This window comes from Rhinoraja longicauda, chromosome 31 (genome assembly GCF_053455715.1).
Source record: "Rhinoraja longicauda isolate Sanriku21f chromosome 31, sRhiLon1.1, whole genome shotgun sequence".
Taxonomy (NCBI): Eukaryota; Metazoa; Chordata; class Chondrichthyes; order Rajiformes; family Arhynchobatidae; genus Rhinoraja; species Rhinoraja longicauda.
The window spans coordinates 29428603-29453835 of NC_135983.1; the positions used below are offsets into that span (position 1 = coordinate 29428603).

Genomic DNA, 25233 nt, shown 5'->3' on the forward strand with positions numbered 1-25233 from the left:
CTTGCAGTTTCTTGCTTTTACAAAGAAAATGCCACCCAATGTCTCGTCTGGGGATACAGTGGTTAATGCAGTGCCCAGTGGAGAATCAGTGTTCAGTGGAGAATCAGTGGTCAATGCAGTGCCCAGTGGGGAATCAGTGGTCAATGCAGTGCCCAGTGGGGAATCAGTGGAGAATCAGTGGTCAATGCAATGCCCAGTGGAGAATCAGTGGTCAATGCAGTGCCCAGTGGGGAATCAGTGGTCAGTGGTCAATGCAGTGCTCAGTGGAGAATCAGTGCCCAGTGGAGAATCAGTGGTCAATGCAGTGCCCAGTGGAGAATCAGTGCCCAGTGGAGAATCAGTGGTCAATGCAGTGCCCAGTGGACCCTGTGCTTGGCAAGCAGGTCTGAGATTCTTGCTACGTGTGCAGGCAAATGTGGGGGCTGTAGGAAGGACGAGCAACCTCACCAGAGCACTGTGGTTCAGGAGGCCAATCGATAATCCCACCGGTCAGTCTGTGCATGGAGGTGGTCAAGTTTGCTTTCCCAGGGTTTTGTAGGGAAAGATTACACAGGAGTATCTGTTGATGCCCGTGAATTCCACGAGGGTCAGGCAACAGTGGGTGTCAGAATATTCATTGTTAATTGATAAAATGTAATAGCACAAGCAGTTTGCGGCCTGGGGCAGTGTTTGGTGTGGATAGTGTGCTGCAGTCTGGGCATGGTTGGATAGTTCAGCTGACTGCAGCACAGGTCCAACTGCTGCTCATCACAAGCTCTTTCATTCCAGCAAACTGCACGCATTCATCTGGGACTCAGCCGTGCTGGAGTTCGAGGCTTCTCAGAAGTGCGACCTCATCACCACGGGGGAGCTGTTCTTCCGGTCCGGCTTTGGTATCGGAATGAGGAAGGACAGTCCGTGGAAGCAAGCTGTGTCTCTCGCGATCCTAAGGTACGCTCATGCATTGCAGTACTCTAGGGTTGCCAACTTCCTCACTCCCAAATACGGGACAAGGTGACGTCACCGCCCCGCGCCCCACGCGACCTCACCCAGCCAGCGGCCACCTGCTCCCGGCCCGGCCCAGGCGGCCGCCATTGGTGGAGCGGGAGCACGTGGCCGCTGGCTGGGTGAGGTCACGTGGGGCGCGGGGTGATGACGTCACCCTTTGTCCCGTATTTGGGAGTGAGGAAGTTGGCAACCCTACTAATATGGGACAAGGGCGGTCCCGTACGGGACAAACTAATTTAGCCCAAAATACGGGACGTCCCGGCTAATACGGGACAGTTGGCAACACTGGTACTGGCATCATCAAACCTGGCCCTCATCCACAAACACAACCAACAACCAACACGCTGATTTGGGTCTGCAGTGTGTTGTTACTGACCCTGCTCATGTAAACCGGGCTACACAGGCAGATAGATCCCTGTGCCAGTGTCAGCAAGCTCAGGGTTGTGTGCAAGGTCCATGGCTACTGCAGGCTCATTATTGGCTCCTGCTGCCTGATGTTGGAGAGCCGCCACGTTATCGCAGGGACGCACACGGAAGCTGATGTGGGAACAGTGGTCTCCAGTGGAGAGGAGACGCTGGAGGGTCAAAGGTTCACTTACTTAAATATACATTTACTGAAATACTGGAGGTTGGTTAAATGTTGGAGTTTGTTGGTAGTTATTATTATGTTTTCTTTAGTGTATTTAAAAACAATCCAATAATCTTTAATATTTTCCATTCACTGATTATTTTTGTGAGTTCTGGAATGTTTCTAGAGACAATTGGAACATCAGTTTTTCCAATGTTGACAGCTAGCTAAGCAGTCATCCACGTTGGCACTTGATCTCCTGAGTATAGAAGAGACTACATGCAGTGCTGGGTTCAAAATACATTGGTATTCCGCCTGGGTGGCAGGGCAGGATGCCGCACAGGTGCCCGGGCAGGGTGCCCCACAGGTGCCAGGGCAGGATGCCCCACAGGTTCCCCACAGGTGCCAGTACAGGATACCCCACAGGTGCCCGGGCAGGATGCCCCACAGGTGCCCGGGCAGGATGCCCCACAGGTGCCCGGGCAGGATGCCCCACAGGTGCCCGGGCAGGATGCCCCACAGGTGCCCGGGCAGGATGCCCCACAGGTGCCCGGGCAGGGTGCCCCACAGGTGCCAGGGCAGGATGCCCCACAGGTGCCAGGGCAGGATGCCCCACAGGTGCCCGGGCAGGATTCCCCACAGGTGCCAGAGCAGGATTCCCCACAGGTGCCCGGGCAGGATGCCCCACAGGTGCCAGGGCAGGATGCCCCACAGGTGCCAGGGCAGGATTCCCCACAGGTGCTCGGGCTGGATGTGTATCTCGTGGCCCACTGGGAGTGGGTACAAGGGAGATGGGTTGAGAATCCGATTATGGCAGTGGAAGAAGAATGACAGGCAGGTTGATGGTCATTTCTCACCTTGTACTTAGTGAAAGCTCTTCAGCAGGAAGCAGCCAGGCTTTGTGCTGGGATAGACACAAAATGCTGGTGTAACTCAGTGGGTCAGGCAACATCTTTGAAGAACAGGATAGTGCTGGCAACACAAAAAGCGTTTCTGGTGGGATAAATACGAGGCTGGCTGGCATCTGCAGTGACGGCATTGAAAGCCACCTCCAGTCCACAGCCTGAAATATCTCATGTTCATAAGTTCTAGGAGCAGAATTAGGCCATTCGGCCCATCAAGTCTACTCCACCATTCAGTCATGGCTGATCTATCTCTCCCTCTCAACCCCATTCTCCTTCCTTCTCCCCGTAACCCCTGACACCCGCACTAATTACAGTAAGTACTCGAGTTGCCAACTTCCTCACTCCCAAATCCCACAGTTCTCCAGATCCCTGTCTGGCAAACATCACTGGATGAACAGAAGTGTGTTTGCAGATGTAGTTATCTGTGGCCAGTTATGTTAATGAACCGATGTCAGTGTTCCCACAGGGAGCTGGGAGCCCAGCTTGTTGGCTCCTCTCCTTCCTCCATCACCCCTGCTCACTCTTCCTCCTCCTTCTGCCTCACGTTCTCACCCAAAACATGCAAGTTGAGTACTTGCCCCAGAGACGTTAGACCCAGGGGTGTAATTCTACGGTTAAAAGTGTTTCTCTAGAATTCCTTGGTGAATTTATTACTGACCAACTTATATTGACCATATGTGAATCAAAGAGTGGGGCAGCTAAGATACACCAAGGAACATTGCCCTTAGGTTCCTGAGCACTTCACCAGGGAACCAGATGCCTGAAGCTACACTTGGGAAATGCAACGTGTACATTCTCAGCACCCTCGCTGGCTATTATTTTAAATTTCTTCCAGTTTCCACGAGAATGGCTTTATGGAGGATCTGGACAAGACCTGGGTCCGGTACCAGGAGTGTGACTCGCGCAGCAACGCTCCAGCGACTCTCACCTTCGAGAACATGGCAGGTAATTGTCCGCTGAGTGACCCTTACATCTTGGAGAGAGCTCCAGTTTAAGAGTAGAGAGGAGAGAATGTCAGAGATCTATTCCCCTGCGAACCAGTGCAGGACTCAGTGCCACGAGTCCAGCCGACATGGGCTGGGCAGTAAACAACTGCACCCGGCAATGCCCACTGGTGCCCTGATAGTGATGGTCTCAATAAATACAGGCACTCGTTTAATGTCACGTCCGATGGTTCAGCTGCCCTAAAGAGTTTGTGGGAGACAATATTGTGAGCAGTGAGCACATGATACACAGTTGAAAGTGTAAATCAAGGCAGGAATGTTTGGGTTTGCATTCATTGCAAAGTGAGGAGTTGATGTTGTATCTCCTGGGAAGATTCAGCGGGGAAATGCGGGGTTTCTGGGCAGATCACGAGTTGGACCAGGAATGGGAAAGAACAAGCCTTTGGCATGCAGGTGGGTGCGGAAGTGGAGGTGAGTTGGTGGCCTCCATAAATCTCAGAGTGGGCCGTTCATGAGTGGTGAATGATTGAACGGATGGAGAGAAGGTGGGCATGTGACTGAGAGTCCATTACATCTCCGTACTGTGCGTGTAGGGACCACGAGCAGGTCAGATCCTACTGTCCTGGGCACTCATACGTGGCACATACATGTATGTGGCACACACGCATGTGGCAGGCAGGAGCTGTGACTTGCTGCAAGTTGTGTCACCTCACTTTGGAGAGTTCAGTAGCTGTAAGCTTGTGCCTCTTTGTCCTCCAGGTGTCTTTATGCTGGTTGCTGGAGGGATTGTTGCAGGAATATTCCTGATATTCATTGAGATTGCCTACAAGCGCCACAAAGACGCTCGCAGAAAGCAGATGCAGTTGGCCTTCGCAGCTGTCAATGTCTGGAGGAAGAATTTGCAGGTATGTTTCAGGAGAAGGTCCCAAACCCTTTGAGACTCATCACTGAGGTAATTGTAGGCACACGGCCAGGTTTGACAACCATCTCAACAATAGGGCAGTGGTGAAAGCACTGGGAATTTCAGTCCCAGCCTCAGCACAGCAGGTAAGAGTGATGTAGCGGTGATCGCCTGTCCAGTGGGCACAACAGCTTCATTACATGGACAACGTTTCAGTGACCACCCACGTGCCATGTTTATTACATTTGTGGATGAAATTCACAAAGTTCTATTCTTCACAGCGCTGCATTAACCTGGTTGAAGTAATTTACGTGACTGTTGCTCTCTGAACAGAGTGGCACCTTGTGACTACTATATCTGTTCATGCATTAATTGATTCGCTGTAGTGGCTGGCTGGCGGGTGCCTGTATATCTGTCCCCACGTTGCATTATCCTGTGACTCCTGCATGGCGCTCCAGGGACATGATCTGCTGCCACTCGGCCCATCTACACATTCTGCCTCCTGCCCCTCTGTGGCTTCAGTGCACGACCTCTCCCCTTGCACCTTGACCACCTTGTGGCTGCCGTCATGTGTGATGCATGTGCACATAGGTAGTATGATCCGGGCCATCCATGGGATTCTGAGCAATCCCTGTGCATGCTTTGAGTCGCTCACCAATTGTGCCCATGACACGAGAACACAGAGCACTGGCAGCTGGAAGGAGCCTCTCCCCCAAGGACCGGCAATTACCTGCAAGTCTGTTGGTGAGTTCTTGGACGTAAAGTTGCCGATGGTGTTTCAGAGATCTTAACGAAGTGGGAGTCTGAACCTTGAGTCTGACATTTAGTCAGAAGCTGCTGCAGCTGGAGCGGGTGACAATCCCCCAGGTCTAAGGGCAGGGAGAGTAAAAAGAGGGTTTGTATTAGAGGAGAAAGCCGGTTACCGAGGGCTTTCAGGGACAGATCCCCAGCACCCATGACAACAAGGAGCGGTGTGTCCAGTAATGTGAGGCGATGTTAATCGGGACCTGCAACGCTGCAGCCATGTGTACAGCCAGGGGGCAGGGCAGGACTGTGTTCCCAGTGGGTGAGGGTGGGGCCAGGTGGGACTGTGTTCCCAGTGGGTGAGGGTGGGGCCAGGTGGGACTGTGTTCCCAGTGGGTGAGGGCGGGGCGGGACTGTGTTCCCAGTGGGTGAGGGTGGGGCAGGACTGTGTTCCCAGTGGCAGTGAGGGCAGGACGGGACTGTGTTCCCAGTGGGTGAGGGCAGGACTGTGTTCCCAGTGCAGTGAGGGCGGGGCCAGGTGGGACTGTGTTCCCAGTGCAGTGAGGGCGGGGCGGGACTGTGTGCCCAGAGCAGTGAGGGCGGGGCCAGGTGGGACTGTGTTCCCAGTGGCAGTGAGGGCGGGGCCAGACGGGACTGTGTTCCCAGTGGCAGTCAGAGCGGGGCGGGACTGTGTTCCCAGTGCAGTGAGGGCGGGGCGGGACTGTGTTCCCAGTGCGAGTGAGGGCGGGGCGGGGCTGTGTTCCCAGTGGCAGTGAGGGCGGGGCCAGGTGGGACTGTTCCCAGTGGCAGTGAGGGCGGGGCCAGGCGGGACTGTGTTCCCAGTGGCAGTGAGGGCGGGGCAGGACTGTGTTCCCAGTGGCAGTGAGGGTGGGACGGGACTGTGTTCCCAGTGGCAGTGAGGGTGGGACTGTGTTCCCAGTGGCAGTGAGGGTGGGACTGTGTTCCCAGTGGCAGTGAGGGTGGGACTGTGTTCCCAGTGCGAGTGAGGGCGGGGCGGGGCTGTGTTCCCAGTGGCAGTGAGGGTGGGACTGTGTTCCCAGTGGCAGTGAGGGCGGGACTGTGTTCCCAGTGGCAGTGAGGGTGGGGCGGGACTGTGTTCCCAGTGGCAGTGAGGGAGGGACTGTGTTCCCAGTGGCAGTGAGGGTGGGGCGGGACTGTGTTCCCAGTGGCAGTGAGGGTGGGGCGGGACTGTGTTCCCAGTGGCAGTGAGGGTGGGACTGTGTTCCCAGTGGCAGTGAGGGTGGGACTGTGTTCCCAGTGGCAGTGAGGGTGGGACTGTGTTCCCAGTGGGAGTGAGGGAGGGCGGGACTGTGTTCCCAGTGTATTTCCAGCATTTTCAGTTTTAATTTCATACTTCTAGCATCTGCAATTTTTCAAAGCCAAAGTACTACTTTTTGTTCTGGAACATCCTTCCCCTTCACCTCCAAAGGCTAAGAAATAAGCTTTTGGTGAGAAAGAAACAACGTGCTGGGGGAACTCATCGGGTCAAGCAGCATCTGTGGAGGGAAATGGACAGTTGGCATTGTGGGTCGTGATCCTTGGACTGTAAGAGTAGATGGCAGATCTAATGAAGTGAGGGAGATGGGTAGTAACTTGTCCCTATACTTGCTCTCTATTTTGTCACCTTTGGTCTTTAACTGTAAACATTCCCAGCCTAGGTGAAGGGTCCCTGGTCTATAGGAAATTCAGAGACAGGCTAAAGGTAACTCACTGTAAGCCTGCTGTGGCTTCATCAAAGCACACGTGTTTAAAAATCCATTCCGGGAATTCCAAAGAAAAGGTGCTGTTTTATTGAAAATCAGGTTAGCAGGGGAGAGCTATTTGGAGCACAGTTCTTGGCCTGCCAGGAAACTGGTCTCATCTCAGCTGCATTTCTTATCACTTTGTTGACCCATCAATAGAAGTGCCACAGGCAATATTTGTCAACTGTGGAGTTTTAGACGTTATTGAACTGATGAACCTGACTGATTTGTGTAGGAAAATAACTGCAGATGCTGGCACAAAATGGAGGAACACCACCTCATATTACAGCCCAGCGGTATGAACATTGACTTCTCCAACTTTAGATAGCTCCTCTGTCCCTCCCTTCCCCACCCCCTTCCCAGTTGAAGGTTGAAGGTAGAGGAAGCAGTGACACCATAGTTAGATTATGAAACTCAGAATCTGCTTAACGGAGATCATTGCAGATCGCCAAGGGAAGAGTGAAATGGAAGGTGGGAATTAGGACAAGAAAAGCAGAGTTTTGGATGAATAGTTTGTGGAGGAGGACAGCACACACGACTGACACAAAGGCAGCTTTAGTTTCAGCAGTGATCAGCTAACGGAGCAACAATGTCAGAGGATGTTGCAGTGCTGGAAATAAGAGGTCTAGGTGACTGACGCTGTGGATAAGTGCTTTGTGGTCCAATGAATGGTAAACATACAGAGGCCATCGTACAGCAAACAGCCTGGTTCTGACTCATTCAAAGTTTTGGAGGGGAATGGAGTTGCCAGCTTGGGGTCAGTGTTTGTAACACTACGGCTTCAGTCCTCCAAATATTTCATCTTCTGATTGATGCAGGCATTGAAAAATAAATGAGGTGTGGGTATTGGGGATACATCGAGCACAGGCTCTTAGCCTGTGGAGAATACTCATCAAGGTGAACGATTTTGTATTGGCACATGTACTTGTGTAAGAAGGAGATTAACTGCAAGAAAATTATCAAAGATAATCAAAGATAAAGAAAGGTTTTAGAAGCTATAAAAGCTTAAATGAAAGAAAGGGAGTTTACATTATATCCTGGCAGATTTGGAAAGAATATCATATAGCCTAACACAAATATGAATGACAAGTCTGTTCTCCAATGTTGAACTCCATTTTCTCTTCTTTATTTTCTTTGCAATCATTTCTTGTCTTTGTGGAACTTGTGTATTATAATTCGTGAGAAGTTTACGTGAGTAACATATGTGGCCAATGAAACAGGGTGCAACAGATTCTTTCACGGAACGTGATTCTTAGAGGGCATGTGATTTGTGTAGCTCTCTGACCTCACTTTTACTTCATTCTGACAAGGCATGGGATAGCTTTGGGGGGAATGGTGATGGTGGAGTTGTCAGCCTGTGACAATAAGCAAGAGGAAGGCAGCTAGATTTTTCTTATGTCAAACGGGGGTATGTTAAAAAACTTAAGCCTGTTGGGTTGAGGTTTTACAATTTCACATTAATTGAATATTGTCATGATTAGGCATGATTATCTTCAAATAATATACCGTGATAAATTCTATCTTTGCAACAATTTAAACGTTGATACGGACAAACATACTTTTTTTATAGTTTGATGAGTGATATTATTTGATAGTTTATAATCCCTATTTACATTATAAATGTGCAAATTGCACAAAACTTCCTTCAGAAGGAGGTTGTATTCACTGTTGTAATGAGACTGGTTTCTTACCTGGGTGGGTTGTATTCACTGCTGTAATGAGACTGGTTTCTTACACCTGTGTGTGGCATGGGCATGTGTTGGTTACAGCAACAGGGGATGTCTATGCAATGTGGAAAAGGATCCTTGTTGTTAAATGTCCTCATCGTCACAACTCCTGCATTCTGAATATTCAAATCATGACAGGCTAAGCGTTAAATATCAGATTCTGATGAATGCCAGTTTCTAGAGGGGACATCCTTTGAGTAAAAGGCAGAGGACCATGCAGTCCAATGGCCTTTAACAGCTCGATCATCAAAATCCCTTCAACTCTTTCGATGTCTCTGAAAATTGTTTTAAAAAACAATACTTGAAGTAGATTTAAACAATTAAAAAATACTTAAAAAGATATGTATATATAAGTAAAACACACACACACACACACACACACACACACACACACACACATAATTTAAAAAAATGTTGAGGATTAACATAAAAAGACACTTCCTTCTAGCTTTGCCTTCCAGGTCAGTGGGTCTGTTCTGATGCATGGCTCTTTGCATCGTAGTAGTTGTGGTTGACATAAGCTTGGGGACAGACACCAAGAGTGTCCAGGCCCTCATCTCACCAGAGAAGCCTGGACCAGCGCCTGGTGTTGAGCCCAGTGGCCGAGAGGAGGCCAGATCCACCGGCATCTGACCACCAACACACTTGTACGTTCTGCACTGCAGTGCACAGGCGTAGGAGTCAGGAAGGTTGGTAAGCTGCAAAGAGGATGTCACCAACAGTTCTCTGTCAAAGTGCCAGCAAAAGGTGAGCCCAGTGCTCTGCCCGCTTCCCACACAATGTCAGAGAAGAAAATGAATTTCTGAGGAAGAAACAAAGAAGCAATTGAGGGCTGCTTGGGTCAGGCAACAGCAGGAATGCACTGCAGTCAAGTATTGGGATCACTGTGCTACCGTGAGCAGAGTGAGGCCCTAATACTTCCATGTTCCAAGATCAATGCTACATCCTGAGTCAGTGCATTGCACAAGAAGCCAAGCCACATGAATTTCACTCTCTTGGATATTAAAGTGCCAGTAACTGTAAATGGAAGAGTCTTGATGCTGTGGAGTTGCATTGGGCAGGACACACCAGCAGTAATAGTTATTCAGTTTATAGAAACATAAAAATCGAAAGGATCTTTATGAATTTTTCACCCAATCTGTGGAATTCTCTGCCACAGAAGGCAGTGGAGGCCAATTCACTGGATGTTTTCAAGAGAGGGTTAGATATAGCTCTTAGGGCTAACGGAATCAAGGGATATGGGGAGAAAGCAGGAAAGGGGTACTGATTTAGGATGACCAGCCATGATTATATTGATTGGCAGTGCTGGCTCGAAGGGCCGAATGGCCTACCCCTGCACCTATTTTCTATGTTTCTATGAAATTATAGGAATCTGCAGGCTGCAAAAGTGAGAGGTTGCAGTGTTGTGACTGCATTAGTGACCACATTGGAGCTGGAAGTGCAGCCTGCAACTGTCAGTGAACAGAAGAAGCAGATGGGGGGAATGCTGTACATGGGCGCTGTGGTTATTGTGAATTAAAGGGCAGCTTCACTTGCAGGCTGTTCAGTCAAACGTGAACGAGGAACAGGACTAAGTGACTAAGAACTAAGTTCTTTATCTACACCCTTTCAGCTCTGTCCACCTGAGCTTTCTACCATCAGCGGCTCCTTTTTATAGAGGGCGTTTTTTAACAGGGCAAATTACAAGGATAGGTCAGGGCATAGCCAGGGAGAGAATGAAGAGGATCTTTTAATCACATTGTTCTTTATTAATGGTGCATTCCTTGAATTCATGAGACTTTTTTGTTGAAACTGATTGGAGTTTTGTTTTAGCTTTGATATTATTGACATGACTCCTTTTACTGACCTAAAATTACACAAGCTAATAATTTAAAGGGAGGTGGTAGGGCAAACAGTAGTAAGGCCTTTCGAACCGTTGAAAGGAAATTTATCTCTGAGGAAGCATGGGAAGAACAAAGCAATATCTGACAATATTTATCTGTTCCTCAATTTTAATTTTTCTCAAAGTTTAATTTACCATATTTTCACCAGGTTGCAAAGCATTAAATCTTGCTGCCGAGGAGAAGCGATACGTATTATTAATAGACTCTGACTCGCTGTTATGTTAATCAGAGATGATCTCAATGTGTAGTGGTTCATCTCTACTGGAAGTTGATGCTTCCTTTTTATTGGAGTGCGTTTGGTATACTTTTCTAAGTCTGTTATTAGTTGACAGACATTCCCATTCACCAATCTGTTTCCTTCAGACCAATATCTTAATTTTACCAAAATAACTGCAGATACTGCAGAAAATGCAGTTGGTCAGGTAAGGCAGTGGAGGGAGCGAGTATCTCAAGCATGAATGCAACATAAGAATATGTACTGATGCACCTAATTAGCTGGGCAAAATATAACTCCTGTAAGATATACTACTGTTGCTTGCAGAATATAAATTGTTTACTTCAGAGCTCTGCAGAAAATCTGAAGATGTAGACTCAACTAATTCTGAATTTTAAAAGCCGGTCTACTCCACTCCCTTGTTCATCCTTCTTCACTGATGCTCATATTTTGGGAGGACATGTCTCACTGGCTTTGCATCAGTATATTAATTAGATTAGAATAATTAAGATCTTAAATGCTAGGAGCAAAGACAACATATCTTTCATACTTCAGAAAGAGCACAGCACGTAACTCCATTTGATTTCTGTGGAAGCGCTGGATCCATTTGTAATAGTTAGAATGCCTTTATTGTCATTGTACGAGCAGTACAATGAAATTAAAAGTGCTACATCTGAAACAGTGCGACAGTACAAATCTTTCAAAATAATCGCACAAACATCGGAACCAACACAATAAGTACCAATATCAATAAAAACCAATAAAAACTGATAAATAATAAATGAGTTTTGCACCTAAGATGCTGTATATTAAAAAAAAGTGCAAAGAAAGTGAAAGTTTTGTTAAGCATTTCCATTCACAGTTCTTATGGCCCAGGGAAAGAAGCTGTCTTTAAGTCTGTTTGTTCTGGCCCTTAGGTTCCTGTAGCGCCACCCAGAGGGCAGGAGAGCAAACAGTTGATATCCTGGGTGTGTGCTGCCCTTAATTATATTTCTGGCCCTGTTTAGACAACGCGAGCTGGAGATGTCCTCCAGAGAAGGCAGTGGACAGCCGATAATTTTCTCTGCTGTCTTAATAACCTTCTGGAGGGCCTTCTGGTCTGCAGCTGAGTAGCCAGCATACCACACTATGGTGCAGTATGCCAGTATACTCTCGATGGTGGAGCGGTAGAAGGTCACCAGCAGATTCTCCTTCAGTTTGTTTCTTCAGAGCAGTCTTAAAAAGTGCAGTCTCTGCTGTGACTTTTTAACTACCGCTGTAGTATTTGCAGTCCAGGAGAGGTCCTGGGAGATGGTGGTCCCCAGGAACCTGAAGGTAGAGACCCTCTCCACTTCCTCCCCATTTATAGGGAGTGGGGTAGGAGCCGCTCTGTGTGTCCTAAAGTCCAGTACAGTATCTGTACTTATATCTCCTGAAATGCAACTGGAATAGTCTGATCCACAAGAGCAATGATTTATATTGACCTACAAAAGGAGGACGTGTAGAGAAGATCTTTTAATCCAAAATGTAAAGGGATATTTCTCTCTAAAGTTATGAAATGAACTTTTAATTTGTGCAAAGTCATCAGTGTTGGCTATACGATGAATGATCTCATTAGCTTTTGGACCACGGTAAATATTGCTCTTGTTCTTTTACAAGGAGGAACATTTGATTTCAGTACAGATTTAGATGAAGATCTTGGGTGATAACTAGGTGAGCCATCAGATTTTGATGAAGGCATTGAATAAATTACTCTAGGTCAGGCACTAAATAGAGCAATAGATTTAAGGGAAATATGTTTAAATTGCCTAATACAATAGTAGTAATCTATGTGCTAACATATTTGTTTCATATTCCTTCATGTGGTTTAATATTAATACATTTAGGTTAAAATGGTCCATACCTTAATTAAAACAATGGTCGATGGGATTTCAGATGAACATATATGTTGCTAATATTGTTCTGTGCAATTTCCAACCTTGGCTGCCTCATTTTATAATTCCGGATTGTGAATATAGAAGAGGGAGTCGCACGCATGTGGAAGGTAGGGAAAGTGTGGTGATCTCTGCTGCATTCTTCAATCAGTGAGTCTTCCATCACATGGAACTGGCACACAGTCAATGATTCTGACAAAAGTGAAAACAAATGAGGAAATTAAAGAAGAAAGTGAGAAGTATGTCCTTCTTTACTGCTGGGTTTCCCATTGAAGGACATACCAAGTAGCACGTAAATCACATCTATCCCTGGTATATATTGTATCAGCAGTTTCAGTAATCAATCCAATACAGAATACTCAATTTACTCAAGGCTTTATTGAAAATTGACCTATTACAAACCCTCCTTGCTCGGGTGTTTATTTTTTAGTATCCTGATTGTGCGTCAAGCCACGTACCTGTTTTTCAGCACTTGTCTCCCTCCCTAAGTCTTTCTGAATTTAAAAGAACTCGTGCTTTGCTTCTAAATTTGACAGGCATCAGCTGCATTGCCACGCGTCATTGTACTCTGGATTCCACAGTTCAAAGCTCAAGATTAGAAAGCTCTTGTTTATATTTCTATTTTGTTTGAAAACAATATTGCATCTAGTAATGGATCCAAGTTATTGAAGAGTCTGGGCTCCACACAGGAAATAGTGACTGCTGACATCGCAGTCTTAAGTAAATGAACTGGAGCCCATTGGCTCCTTCACTCATGGTTATTCAATGCATCCTTCTGCATTTTTTGAAAAAGGATGGAATCAGTTTGGAGCTAGAGTTATTCAATGAAGGAGCCTGATAGTCTTGGCTCAAAATAATGTGTCTTTCATGGCTTTTCACAGCAAAAGAGGCAGAAGGAATAGAAACATGTTAACATGGATTAATGGAAATTATAATATTTTAATGGTAACGTTCAGGTATTACTTATATTGCTTTAAGTTTATTTAGATTTAATTTTTTTATAGATTTTATTTTATTTCTATAATTTGTTTTGGAAATCATACAAAGAACACGAGTGTATTAGTGACTAGTGCACTACATACACGAAGGTTCATACATTCTCATCTTCAAGATCTGAGTCACGTTCATTAGATTCACTGCTCTTTCACAAATCTCAGCCTGCGGCGAGGTTTTTCCTTTGATTTACCATTATTGCTGCTTGACAGTTAGGCCCTCCTTTGCCAATTTAACAATGTGGGACCCTCAAAGTGATTAAATCGTCCTCTAGCAGTCAGGTTGTGGGAACTGCCTTTCTTGGGTCAGGTTGCCACAGAGGTTTGCCAAGCCAATTATCTGTAGTGTACAGCTACTTGATTTCTTCTTGCCACTACAAATGTTAGACAAAGGTAGGTTATAAATAGCTACTATCGACAGAAAAAAAGTCAATAACATCAAATATATCTGTTCTAGGATAGAAAAAGTGGTAGCGCAGAGCCTGACCCTAAAAAGAAAGCAGCATCTTTTAGATCGCTCACTTCAACACTGACCTCCAGCTTCAAGAGACGTAGGTCTTCCAAAGACACGGTAAGAGGATCTGGGACTCCTTTCACCATACCATGAGTCCATTAGCCCAAAGCTCATTCAGTACTATTACATAACCACATCACCACATGCCCATGTGAAACGGCTGCATCACATCCTTAACACTGGGCAAAGGAATCACGGGGGAGAACTCCAGAAGTGTTGATAACATCCTTGAATGTTTATGTCTGACACTTGTTCTTGCTCTCATTGCCATTGTTAGTTGCCCTGGTCTTCAGCTCTGTTCTAAAAAGTATTCCCTATGCTTATTGCTGATCCATTCATGATGAGAGTAACCTTCAGTTTAATCTTACAACTGCCACTAGAGTCTCTAGGTTCATTGCCAAATCCATGGATTTCATCATTTCTCAGCTTCATGTCTTCTGCCATGTCCAAGCATTAATATTTTATCTACATCCTTCAAATCATGTTCTTTATCATTCCAAAGAATCATCCTTCACCATTTGCAAGGATCATGTTCTTTCAGCTGCTTTTTGATGATGGTGATAATGAGGATGACATTTCTAAATTAAGTCACTGCCATGACCTTTTTTTGTGAACTGTGATGATATAATGATGTAATGATGTTTTGACTTTGTCTTTCTCTCTGCAGACACTTGTGTTTCCTTTTAGATTTCATCTTTTACTTGACCAATTTGACCAAGTTCTTGTTGAAATTCATCTTTACCGTGACTTGTTCTTATTGCAAGGTCAACAAAGTCTGCAATTGTCACACATTTTCAACAACTACAGCCCTTTATCTTGACATTATCCACTCCCTCTTTTGGATGTATATTCCATGTATTTAGTAATGGATTTATGATTAGCAGCAGTCCCACACATAAATATTACCTTTCAAAAGGAATATTACATATGTGGGAAATAAGGACAAATTTCTTGCTAGTTTTAGCATTCACACTGGGTATGAAAGTAGAAGCTGGAGCCTTCATTAAACGCACATTCTCACAAGAGTGATCTAAATTCAGCTTGTACACTCAAACAAAACTTGGTCACATCATCACAAAAGCAAGCTCGGCTACATTAATACCTTTAGTTCTCTCCCTGACTCTCGGTCTGATGAAGGGTCTCGACTCGAAGCTCCACCTATTCCTTTTCACCAGAGATGCTGCCTGACCCGCTGAGTTACCCCAGCATTTTGTATCTATCTTCAGCTGCATCAAACTTGAGTTTCACCTGCCAAATTAGATTTAATTTGCTGCAATTAAGCTTAACTTACAGGTACATGCAGCGTGAAATTTCCCCAATATGAAGAGCAAAATGAATTTTATCTACATTCGCAACAGAACTAAAAGATTGCAAAGATGCACAGCTCTGAAATGTAGTATCTGAGAATATATTCTCACATTTGTAGAGAAACAAGCGTTTCCTGCTTTTCATTAAAGTATGAATTTGGCTTCTAGATATCATAACATTAATGCCATGTACATGATAACATCATTAAACCATTTTAGCTCTTCAGTCCTTTTCTGGTTCTACTGTAAGTTAGTAGTATTCTTTTCACAATCTTTATTTTCACTGAAGATTTATTTTAATATCTTTGCTACCCATTTTAATTGATATTTATGAAAAAATGAATGTAAGGCAAGTAAATTATATCTAAATCACAGTCCCTCGATCAATAGTTGTGTCTCAAAAATAGAAAAAAATATATTGATTGCCTGTGTGAACCTGATCAGGTAAGACAATAGCATTAGAAGAAATGCAGCCAATCAAGATCACTTAAGATAAATGATAAAAATCAGCAGGACATAGACAGGAAATAATGAACTAGACTGCCTGAACAATAACAACCGTTTGCTTGATAAAGGCTAAATTTCTGGTGAACATTTCAACTAACTGTAGTGCAGCTGCTGGTACACTACGTTGCAATTTCTGTTCTCAAGGACCGTTGAGTTGATTGTGCATCCTCGGCATTTTTCAGATCCAAGAATGACTCTGTCCAATTGAGGAGATGAATAGTATTGGATGTTGACAAGGGAAATACAGTAGATAGTGTGGTACATGCCATGTGGATCCATGCTCTCCTGATAATCGAGCAACAGTGCTATCGGGTAGTGTATGAAATCATCAAATTTGGTTGGATATATTCATGGAGTTATCATCCGATGACCTCCTGTCTCCGACTTCATCCCTCCTGTCAGGGATTTGGTTAGTTGATATTTCCATCCCATAGGTCTTTAGCAATCTTAAACCAACTGTGGTGAATAAACACTTCATTACCCATTTGGATTATTCCTTATTGTCAAGTCAAACAGTAATTTAAAATCCTTTTTTTAAATTCCCTCAATTATTTATCTGCTGCATTTTCTGTGGGCATCCCCCTGGAAATGAATGTAATTCCTTTCATTTGAAAGGTTGTTTCCCTTGGTCCTGAATGATTGTGCCATTTTGCTTCTCCAGTCGCCCTTACTTTGGAACACTTGTCATATTTGTTGGGATTGTTTTCTTTCTTAAGTTAAGGTATTGCTTAACAGACATGTTTATTTCAAGAGTAGGGCTCCCAGTTGTCTTCTGTCCTTTACCTCTGTCTGCCTCCTTACTTAGAAGCCTAAGTTTTATTTGCATCATTTCACCAGTGGCATCTTAAATTAATTTTGCTTTTACAGTGTTTTGATCTTCATATATTTGAAGTCAGACAAGATGATATAGAAGAATAGTTGCATGATGAACTACTTTCCCATTTCCCTTAATTGTACACTGTGCTATTCTTTCAGATCTTGTTTAGAGAATTTTAATGTATTTTTTTTTAACTGAACAGCATTTTACTTTCTAAATAAAATAAAATGCAAAATGACCTGTCTTGTCTGTCAGCCTGATTTATGTGCTTTCCTGTTCTTTGATATGCACTGAATGATTTCATCTTCAACCAAGTCCAAAGTTGGCAAGTTTATGTGTTCTTCATACCTACCCTCTGCTCCATTGTGCAATGTGCCTGCCGGCTGTCATTTCTCAGGCACTGTGGCATTCCTCAAAAAGAATCTTGATATATATTACAATTTTGTATTGTGTTGTTCTGACAAAAAAACATATTTTCTCCTTGCTTTCAGACTGAACAGTGATGCTTCTTCCTGCTTCTCCTTCTTTAGATTAGAAGGTTGTCTTCCCAAGTAACAATATAGACCTTTGGGAATTGCTTCTCCACCTCAGTCTGGCTGTCTAGGACTGATGCAAAGACCAGAAGGCTAGGCTTGATAAATTGAATATTCGTGAAAACATAATTTGATTAATCTGGTTGTTTTTTTCTTTGAATGATGAATGATGTATGATCCGGTTATGTGAAAAACGGTTACCTCACTGGATGGTGAGGAATGGATACTATTTGTAAAAGTTTTACAGTTCTTGCTTTATTGAAGGAAAGGATGTCGATGCAGCAGATTCTGGTCCATATTTCCATGCAGGTTGTGAAAATCATTGGGTATTTACTGATGTAAGACAGCAATCTTATATTGACTAATAGATCAAAACCATCATGAAACAAGTTTTAATGTAATAGATACTAGTATTGTAATTTGTCCTTTTTAAAATTAAGAAATAGTATTCTAATTGCAGATAAGCACAATTATTTATCCGTCATGGTATGACAAGCAAGATGTATTATTATTGAAACAAACGATTCAAAAATAAAAGTTCATCAATGCTAGCCATGTGTCTAACAATGAGTAGAATATAGATGCCTACAATGAATGCCTTGACAAAAATGGATGGGTTGGACTGAAACTATATATTTGGGTGAGATGCAGCCCACAGTAAAAACTTGTTACCTCAGTAATGGCACTCAGGATCTTCATCATTTAATAAATGGGAATAAACATAGCCATCAACATTTTTCTTAGTTCAATGACAATACTTTATTTTTGTGGAATACAATTAAAAACATTTGTGAATCTAGTGTAACATTTTATAAAAAGAGCTGGGGCTGAAAATGTGAGCATCGTGCTCTGAGAGCACAACATATGATCTGGAAAGTTCCACTGGAAAAAATAGTTTCTGTGATCCTTTTCAGTATATTTATTCCACTAGATAACTATTGGTAGCTGGTTTAGAGACAGTAAAAGCATCTATTAGTGTTCATGTCATTTGGCATAATTTTTGATTTGTGAGAGCATTTGAAAAGCTCCATTCTCGGAAGAGTTTCAGGGATTTCCAGTTTACCTTTTCATCCTGAACCATCTCGTCCTCAACTATATGAATTTGACTGTGAAATATCACAAATGTCAAAAGTATTAAACAGTACTCTTGGTTAACTCTGTGCAATAGTGAATACGATGTAGGCCCTATACATTTTTCCATGGTGCAGTGTTGGGTCAGACACTGATTTAAACACTACGGCAGATGTTTTATGTACATAACTAATTGGGACTTCTGAAGAGAAATGAAGATAAACATGAATGGCTGATGATAAGATTGTTTCCCCATATGGTGAGATGTCCAATCAGCAATCCGTAAAGGGACTGCTGGAGGATTCTCCCCAAAGGTAAGATTTCTGATAGACTGAGAAAAAAATGTCCCCAAAGTCATCTCCCCAAAAGCTGCAACTGTTGGTTGGTTAACTGGGGTAGTGAACAGATCTCCCAATTAAATCAGTGATCTTCAGCAAGTTGCCCAGTTGATGCCCACAGTTCACCAAGAAAATACCTACCAGGCCTGAATCTAGACCTGGTTCTGGACATTTATCTCTCCTGTTCAACAGGCATCAAACCAGCATTGCCAACAGAGTACCCAACTTGTGCCCAACTCCCATCTCAACATTCATTAGCTCTGCTGAATGCAAATATAAGATTCCCATTCTCCATGAATAAATAAAATGTCAAGCTAACATAGTTTGACAAATTCAGTGTATGTGCAGTGGAGTTGCTAGTTCCTGCAAGGTTGAGCAATGACAAGTAGACATCTAGGGTGAAGGCCACACTAATTGTTCTGTGTACTTGTGGAAGACTAGTTCTAATTCCTCTCTCTCTCTCTCTCTTATTTTACAGCAGTACCACCCTACTGATATAAGTGGGCAACTGAACCTCTCAGACCCTTCTGTCAGCACAGTAGTGTGAATCTGCCCAGAATACAGATATTTAAAACCAGAAAGAATTAAGCAACTCAAGAATTATTATCCAACAGCAGTAGACTTTAGAACACCAGCAGTAAGCAGAGTGAAAGGAAAGAAGAATCAAAAGATACCGTGGAATCACAACAGAATCATCAGCATTAGCTTTTTCTGCAAAACTTCAGTGTTAAAGTTACTGAAACTTGTGTGGTCTAATCAGAGGAAAGTTGCACATACTGCCAGTATTTTATTTGCTTACTCAACCTCTGGTATTAGATATTCATCAAACCAATCAGCAGAGTTTCAGCATTTCTCACTGACTGTCATCATTAAAACTACTTGGCAAACTACTGATGAATAAATTGGGTAGCTCCATGGGTTAGTGTCATAGTTTTTCCCTTGGGAATCTGCCATTAATCTATCCAAGAGTAGTGCAATGACCGTCTGAGTTACTCCAGCACTTTATGTCTTTATTTTGTAAACCAGCATCTGCAGTTCATTGTTGCTATTAGTGCAATGATACTGCCTGGCTCCTGAAGCAATGAGTACAATGGGGTTGGTGCGTGCAGGCATCAAGCCACAACATAATATAACCCTCTGCTCTGTAGAAATTGTTGTTTACTTGACCGATGTAATCAGGGGGTCCACAAAAAGGGTAAGTGTAAATGAAGAAAATGATGATGCTTGTGCAATAGCTGGTATGTTTCTGAGAGGCAAAAGCATATAATGTGTGGGGGAAGGGAGCAGATTTGTTGTGTTTTGACAGTTGTGCCAAATCTAAACAAAAATAATTTTAAAGACTTAGAAAGCATTGTATTGTGAGAACAAACTTTGAATTCACACATTTACTGCACATATTTTAATAAGAGGATAAGATTAACATATCTTTTACTTGCTAACGTTAGTGGATGTCTGTTGATAAATCATAAAATGTACATCAGAGATTAAGTAAAACAACATGATTGAAAGATTATGATTTAAAAAAGACTTAAAATTTCTTCTTGGAACATTGCAGCAGAGGTTATATCTGGTGTTTGATGAATTAATAACAAGGGATACAATCTCAGGATCATGAGCAGATAATTAAAAGGATGAGCAGTGGGAGTGTGTGTGGGGAAAGAGTTAGATGAGATGTTAAACAAAATCATTCAGACATGAATTTTCATTGAAGTGGCTATTAAGGCACAGACATTTGATATATAATTGCTTATGTAAAAAGAAAATAAAGGTAAATAGAAAAATATGAAATGGGATTCTAATAGATAATTCTTGTTAAAAGCAAAACTACTGCTAATAGCATAGAATTGAACAAACAAAAGCTCCTTGATTGTCATTTCTGCTTCAGAATTATATCAACTCTTTAGTTAAGGTTAAGAAAAGAAGAATAAAAAATCAATGTGAGAGATGCATGAAGAAAAGTCCATACCCTGCACAGTATCAGAGGAAACTGAAACACCTAAAGAGTGTGACCGTAACAGGCTGACATCATGCCTACATAACTATAGAGTCAATTCAACAATGCACTAAATTATATGAATCAACCAATATTTTGTTTAACGTAAAATCCAGGCATCAAATGTCTGGGAGCAAACTAAAACACGTGATGCATTAACAAGTTTGCTTTTCATTGTTTTAATGTTACTCCAACTCAACGGACAACATTTACCAACAGGATCTGAACATATATGCCCTATATTTCAAGGCATCCTTTCAATATGCCAACCAGTGGTATGTGTAAAACTATCAAAAGGCTATATAACTTTCTGGGGAATTATTTTAGTCTCTTTACTTCTGTGAAGGACAGGTGCAGTTTGGGAATCCAGTGAAATTTTCTGTTGAGCAATTTGGGCTGATTTTCTCGACCACAGTTTTTCTGAATGAAGAGGGAGAGATGATGTTTGTCTGCTGATCTTTCATCTTAAGCATTAGACAGATTTAATATATTTACACTAAAGTAACATGATATCAACGCAACTCCACCATGATTTCCAAAGCTATGCACTCTGTTAATATCATTTCCCAGAATTACTCATCAAACATTGAAAGGCAGAATTGTTAATTATAAAGCTCTTAAATGTATATTTGCTTGTTTATTGGTGCTATGTTGTGTATTTTGAGGGAGCCTTTGGAAGTTTAGATAAGTTATCCTCTATTTGGTTAATATAGCCTTTATCTGCAAGTACATCTTAGAATCCCACTCAGGAAGGTCAAGTGTGCAACAAAACACTTGAGATGTCGCCCAGATGTAATTTTTGGCAAGAAGGCAGGAATGGATGTCCAGAAATCTCCAAGATACCCAATGCTTTTTCTTAATATGTTAATGATTTTCCCCAGTATGGGACGAATAAAGGACTATATTATTATTTTGGGGGGTCCTGGTAGCCATGGACTGCGCTGATCAAATGCTCCAGGGAATTGAAAAAAACGTTCCCTTTTATCAAGGGCTTAATCAGAGTAATGAAATGCTAAATTGTTCTCACTGACATCAAGAATCGGAAACGATTGGGTAAGATGACCTTGGATAGGATGAGAAATCTCGTCTCCACAAAGCTAAAAATCTGTGATCCGAAATTCACCGCCAGAGAGTGTGGCGGGAAAAGATTCACCCGTTACTTTCAAAGACAACTAGATTGATAGTTTTGGGAGAAAAACATTACAGGGTGCACAGGGAAAGAGTTGGGGAATGAGATTGACTACATTTCTCTTGCAGAGAGGAAACATTTAAGGGGAACAGCTTTTTCTGTTTTAACAATTCTAAAGTTTTATTCATGAATATGGCAATGAAAATATTAAGAGATGAAGTTGGGTATGGAATAGAGAAGAAGAAATAGAATATGTAAAATCCTACAGTTATCCTACATTCTGTGGGATCCTACATCATACTTTCAAGTCTTGGAGCACTGTTAATGAAAACATCCCACACCATATTAACAAAATTATCCATATTCTTCAAGTACAGCAAAAACTCAATTCAGAGGATTATTTTTACCTTTTCCTAAACAAAAGTTATATGCATTATTTTATAGTTCATAAGTTATTTAAAATTATCATGACACGAAGAGCTGAGTGGATAAGAGGTATAGTTATTGACTGACCTTGCCCAAGAATATTTATAAAATTAAGCAGAACAACTTATATAAACTGCCATTATATACTCGCACGTTTACATGCAACACATTTCTTCTTATCTGTTCTTACTATCATCTTCCTCACCAGTGTTTCCAGTATGGTTATTTTCTTCAACCACTGTTAATCCGGCTATCAGGCATGTATATTCCAGTTCAAAGAACAGTATCTCATCTAGAGGAGGTATTTCTTTACCACCCTCTTTTACTTGGCATCACCACCTGTCTCCCTCCATCTGATGGGCTGTTCTATCTGGCCTGCTTCTCAGTTTCTGTAACAAAATGACAAAACTAGTTTCATTTCTAAGTCTACCTAGTTCTGATGAAAGATTATCAACCCATTAACTCTTTTTCTTCACCCACAGATGCTGCCTGATCTGCTGAACATTTCCATCGTTTTTTGTTTCATTTCAGATATCTGGAATCTCCAGTATCTTGGTTTTGAATAATGTTTAGTATTTGAGATTGTTTACATTAGTTCCTGTAAATTTGGTTTAGAACTGGGTAGATAAACTGCATGGTGTTGAAAATGGCCACACTTTTTCAACAATTCTGAAATAAAAATAATTTAAAAAGAAGTTTGTCATTTATATAATGTTTAAATGTAAACATTTTGAACCTTTGACTTATACCATGGACAATTCTTATTTTGATATAAAATGATTCCTGTTCTGCAAAACAGATAACATTGGTAATTCATTGAGAACACATCAGATTGAACTAAAATGCCAGGAGGATGTCAGAGCAAATTTGACACTTATGTGACTATATCATTTTAGCAATCGGGCTTACTTCTAACTTAATCAAAGGATTAAAGACTGATTCAGATGGCATCACCCTCTAGGTGGGCAGGAATGGCATCTCAGGTCCAGAAGGCGACCAATGGGACCACAATGGTACTGGTTATCAAGTAAATGGTGATGCATCCAGACATAATTAATATCCAGGAACTGGAGGGCAGAGATGCCAGGCATAAATATGGCAGTCCATGTGTTTCTGTGGAATTTTGAAGTAAACTACTGTTTCATCGGGACCCACATTTTCTGGGTCTGTTCCTGTCCACCAGCGACCTCATCTGGTGAACCTGTGATTGCTCACGGTCTACGCAAGTAGCGATTAAACTCACACATTAAATTCCATTGTTGACCGATGACTTTTATTAGATCGTCGCACCATAGAAAGGGCCCCAAACACAGTCTGATACATTATTATACCACTTATAGTTAGCCTGGGTATCAAGGCAAGTGTGACAAAAAAAGCTGCCTCCATTTTAACTCCACAAATAGCTTATTCTCATCAGGTACACCATGCTAAAATTATTCCTAAAGTAACAAGAAATCTTGCTTCCAATAAGTCTTAACTTTACTGTTAGCACTACCAATAGTTGGAAAGCTAGCATTGAAAATGTTAACCATAGCAATGTTGGCAGAGGCAGCTAACGATACAACCTCATGTTTATTATATATTTTTAAAAATTCTATACCAGTGAGATGCTTCTTCAGGTTTACTTTCAGCCAAAGTAGCAGTATTGGTTTCCTTGCTTTATAGTTCTTCAAGATAACCTATAGGGTGAATGCAGGATATTTAGAAGGGGTCTCCTTTTAGTTCAGCAGAAAACTTGGTAATAAAATGGTGTATTTGCTTATTTACAGGAAAAGATGAAGAAAGTGAGGGAAGGCTAATTTCATTTACATAAGACCTGGAAAATATAGACTGTGATCAGCTTCCTTCTGGTAGCTCTACACCCAACTTGGTAGACATTCAAAAGTGAAATAATAGATCAAGGCCAACATATTCACATGGGGGTGAAAGGTTTAGGACAGCAGATCTTATATTATTCTGGTCGTCGCATTACAGGAAGAATGTGGAGGCTTTGGAGAGAATGCAGAAGACGTTGGATTAGAGGGTTTTAGCGATAGGAAAGGCTGGACAAACTTGGATTGTTTTCTCTTGCCAATCGAAGTTAGGAGAGGATAAGATTGGATACACAGTCATCACCTTTTCCCCAGGGAGGAAATGTCAGACACGAGACGACGTAGCTTTAAGGTGAGAAGATAAAGTTTAAAGGAATGGGGAAGTTACACAGATCACCTGGAACGCACTGCCAGGAGAGATATAGGATATACATAGGATAATGGCATTTCAGAGGCTTCAGATAGGCACATGAATATGCAGAGATGGAGGGATATGGAGGCAGGCACTATGTAACAAAGGACGTTCCTATGTTATATTGTTCTATACTCAAAATGCCTAAGGTCCATGTCAAGTGGGATTAAGGTATAAAGGAAAAAAAAAGATCACAAAGAACAGAGAACTAAAAACAAGGGAGGCCCTTGAGAAACATATAAATTGTATGGGAGTATTTAAAAGGAAATTGGGAATGAGACAGCAACCTATCAGAGAAAACACCAAAACATTTTATTTGTATATTTAGGGCAGAAGGGTAACCAGTAAAAGAATTGAACCCATTAGTGACCAAAATGCTACCTGAGATAGACACAAAATGCTGGAGGAACTCAGCGGGTCAGGCAGCATATCTGGAGAGAAGGAATAGGTGCATTTCGTGATACCTGCTAAATTGCTACCTGACCTGAGTGTCTCCAGCATTTTTTTGTTTTTAAGGCAGGCATGCTATGCTCTCAGTTAATTATTGCTGAAACAGAATTTTCTTGGCTGCTAGTACACTATTCTCTGCCTTGTTTTTAGATTGCTTTGTTGCTCTAAGACTGCTTGTGTATAATGGTGGATTATAATGGTGGTTAAATATTTCCTTTCATTGACCAAATTGCTCATTACAGCTAATGCAACTGACCTCAAGGTTTCAAAATCATCTATTTGTACAATTTTGCAACAATTCATGATTTGCAAGACAAATCAAATACCAAGGTAATTTTTTTATCCAATGAATGTTTCTGAACTAGCATTTCTGTTGTTTGGGCA

The 25233-nt window shown here is 42.4% G+C and overlaps 1 protein-coding gene across 3 annotated transcripts in view; it reads left to right on the plus strand.

Moving 5' to 3' along the window:
• Positions 1 to 22871, plus strand: part of LOC144608424 (glutamate receptor ionotropic, NMDA 1) — a 46083-nt gene extending 23212 nt beyond the window's left edge. The window contains exons 12-16 of one of the 3 annotated variants that reach the window (XM_078426174.1): positions 769 to 930; positions 3296 to 3405; positions 4164 to 4309; positions 13999 to 14112; positions 17178 to 17933. In XM_078426174.1, coding sequence (XP_078282300.1) covers positions 769 to 930; positions 3296 to 3405; positions 4164 to 4309; positions 13999 to 14112; positions 17178 to 17189 — 544 coding nt within the window. In that variant the 3' untranslated portion in view covers positions 17190 to 17933. Of the gene's footprint in view, positions 1 to 768; positions 931 to 3295; positions 3406 to 4163; positions 4310 to 13998; positions 14113 to 17177; positions 17934 to 19106 lie in introns of those variants that run through there. The other 2 variants (XM_078426175.1, XM_078426176.1) reach the window with 2 other exon arrangements.
• The last annotated feature ends 2362 nt before the right edge of the window (positions 22872 to 25233 follow it).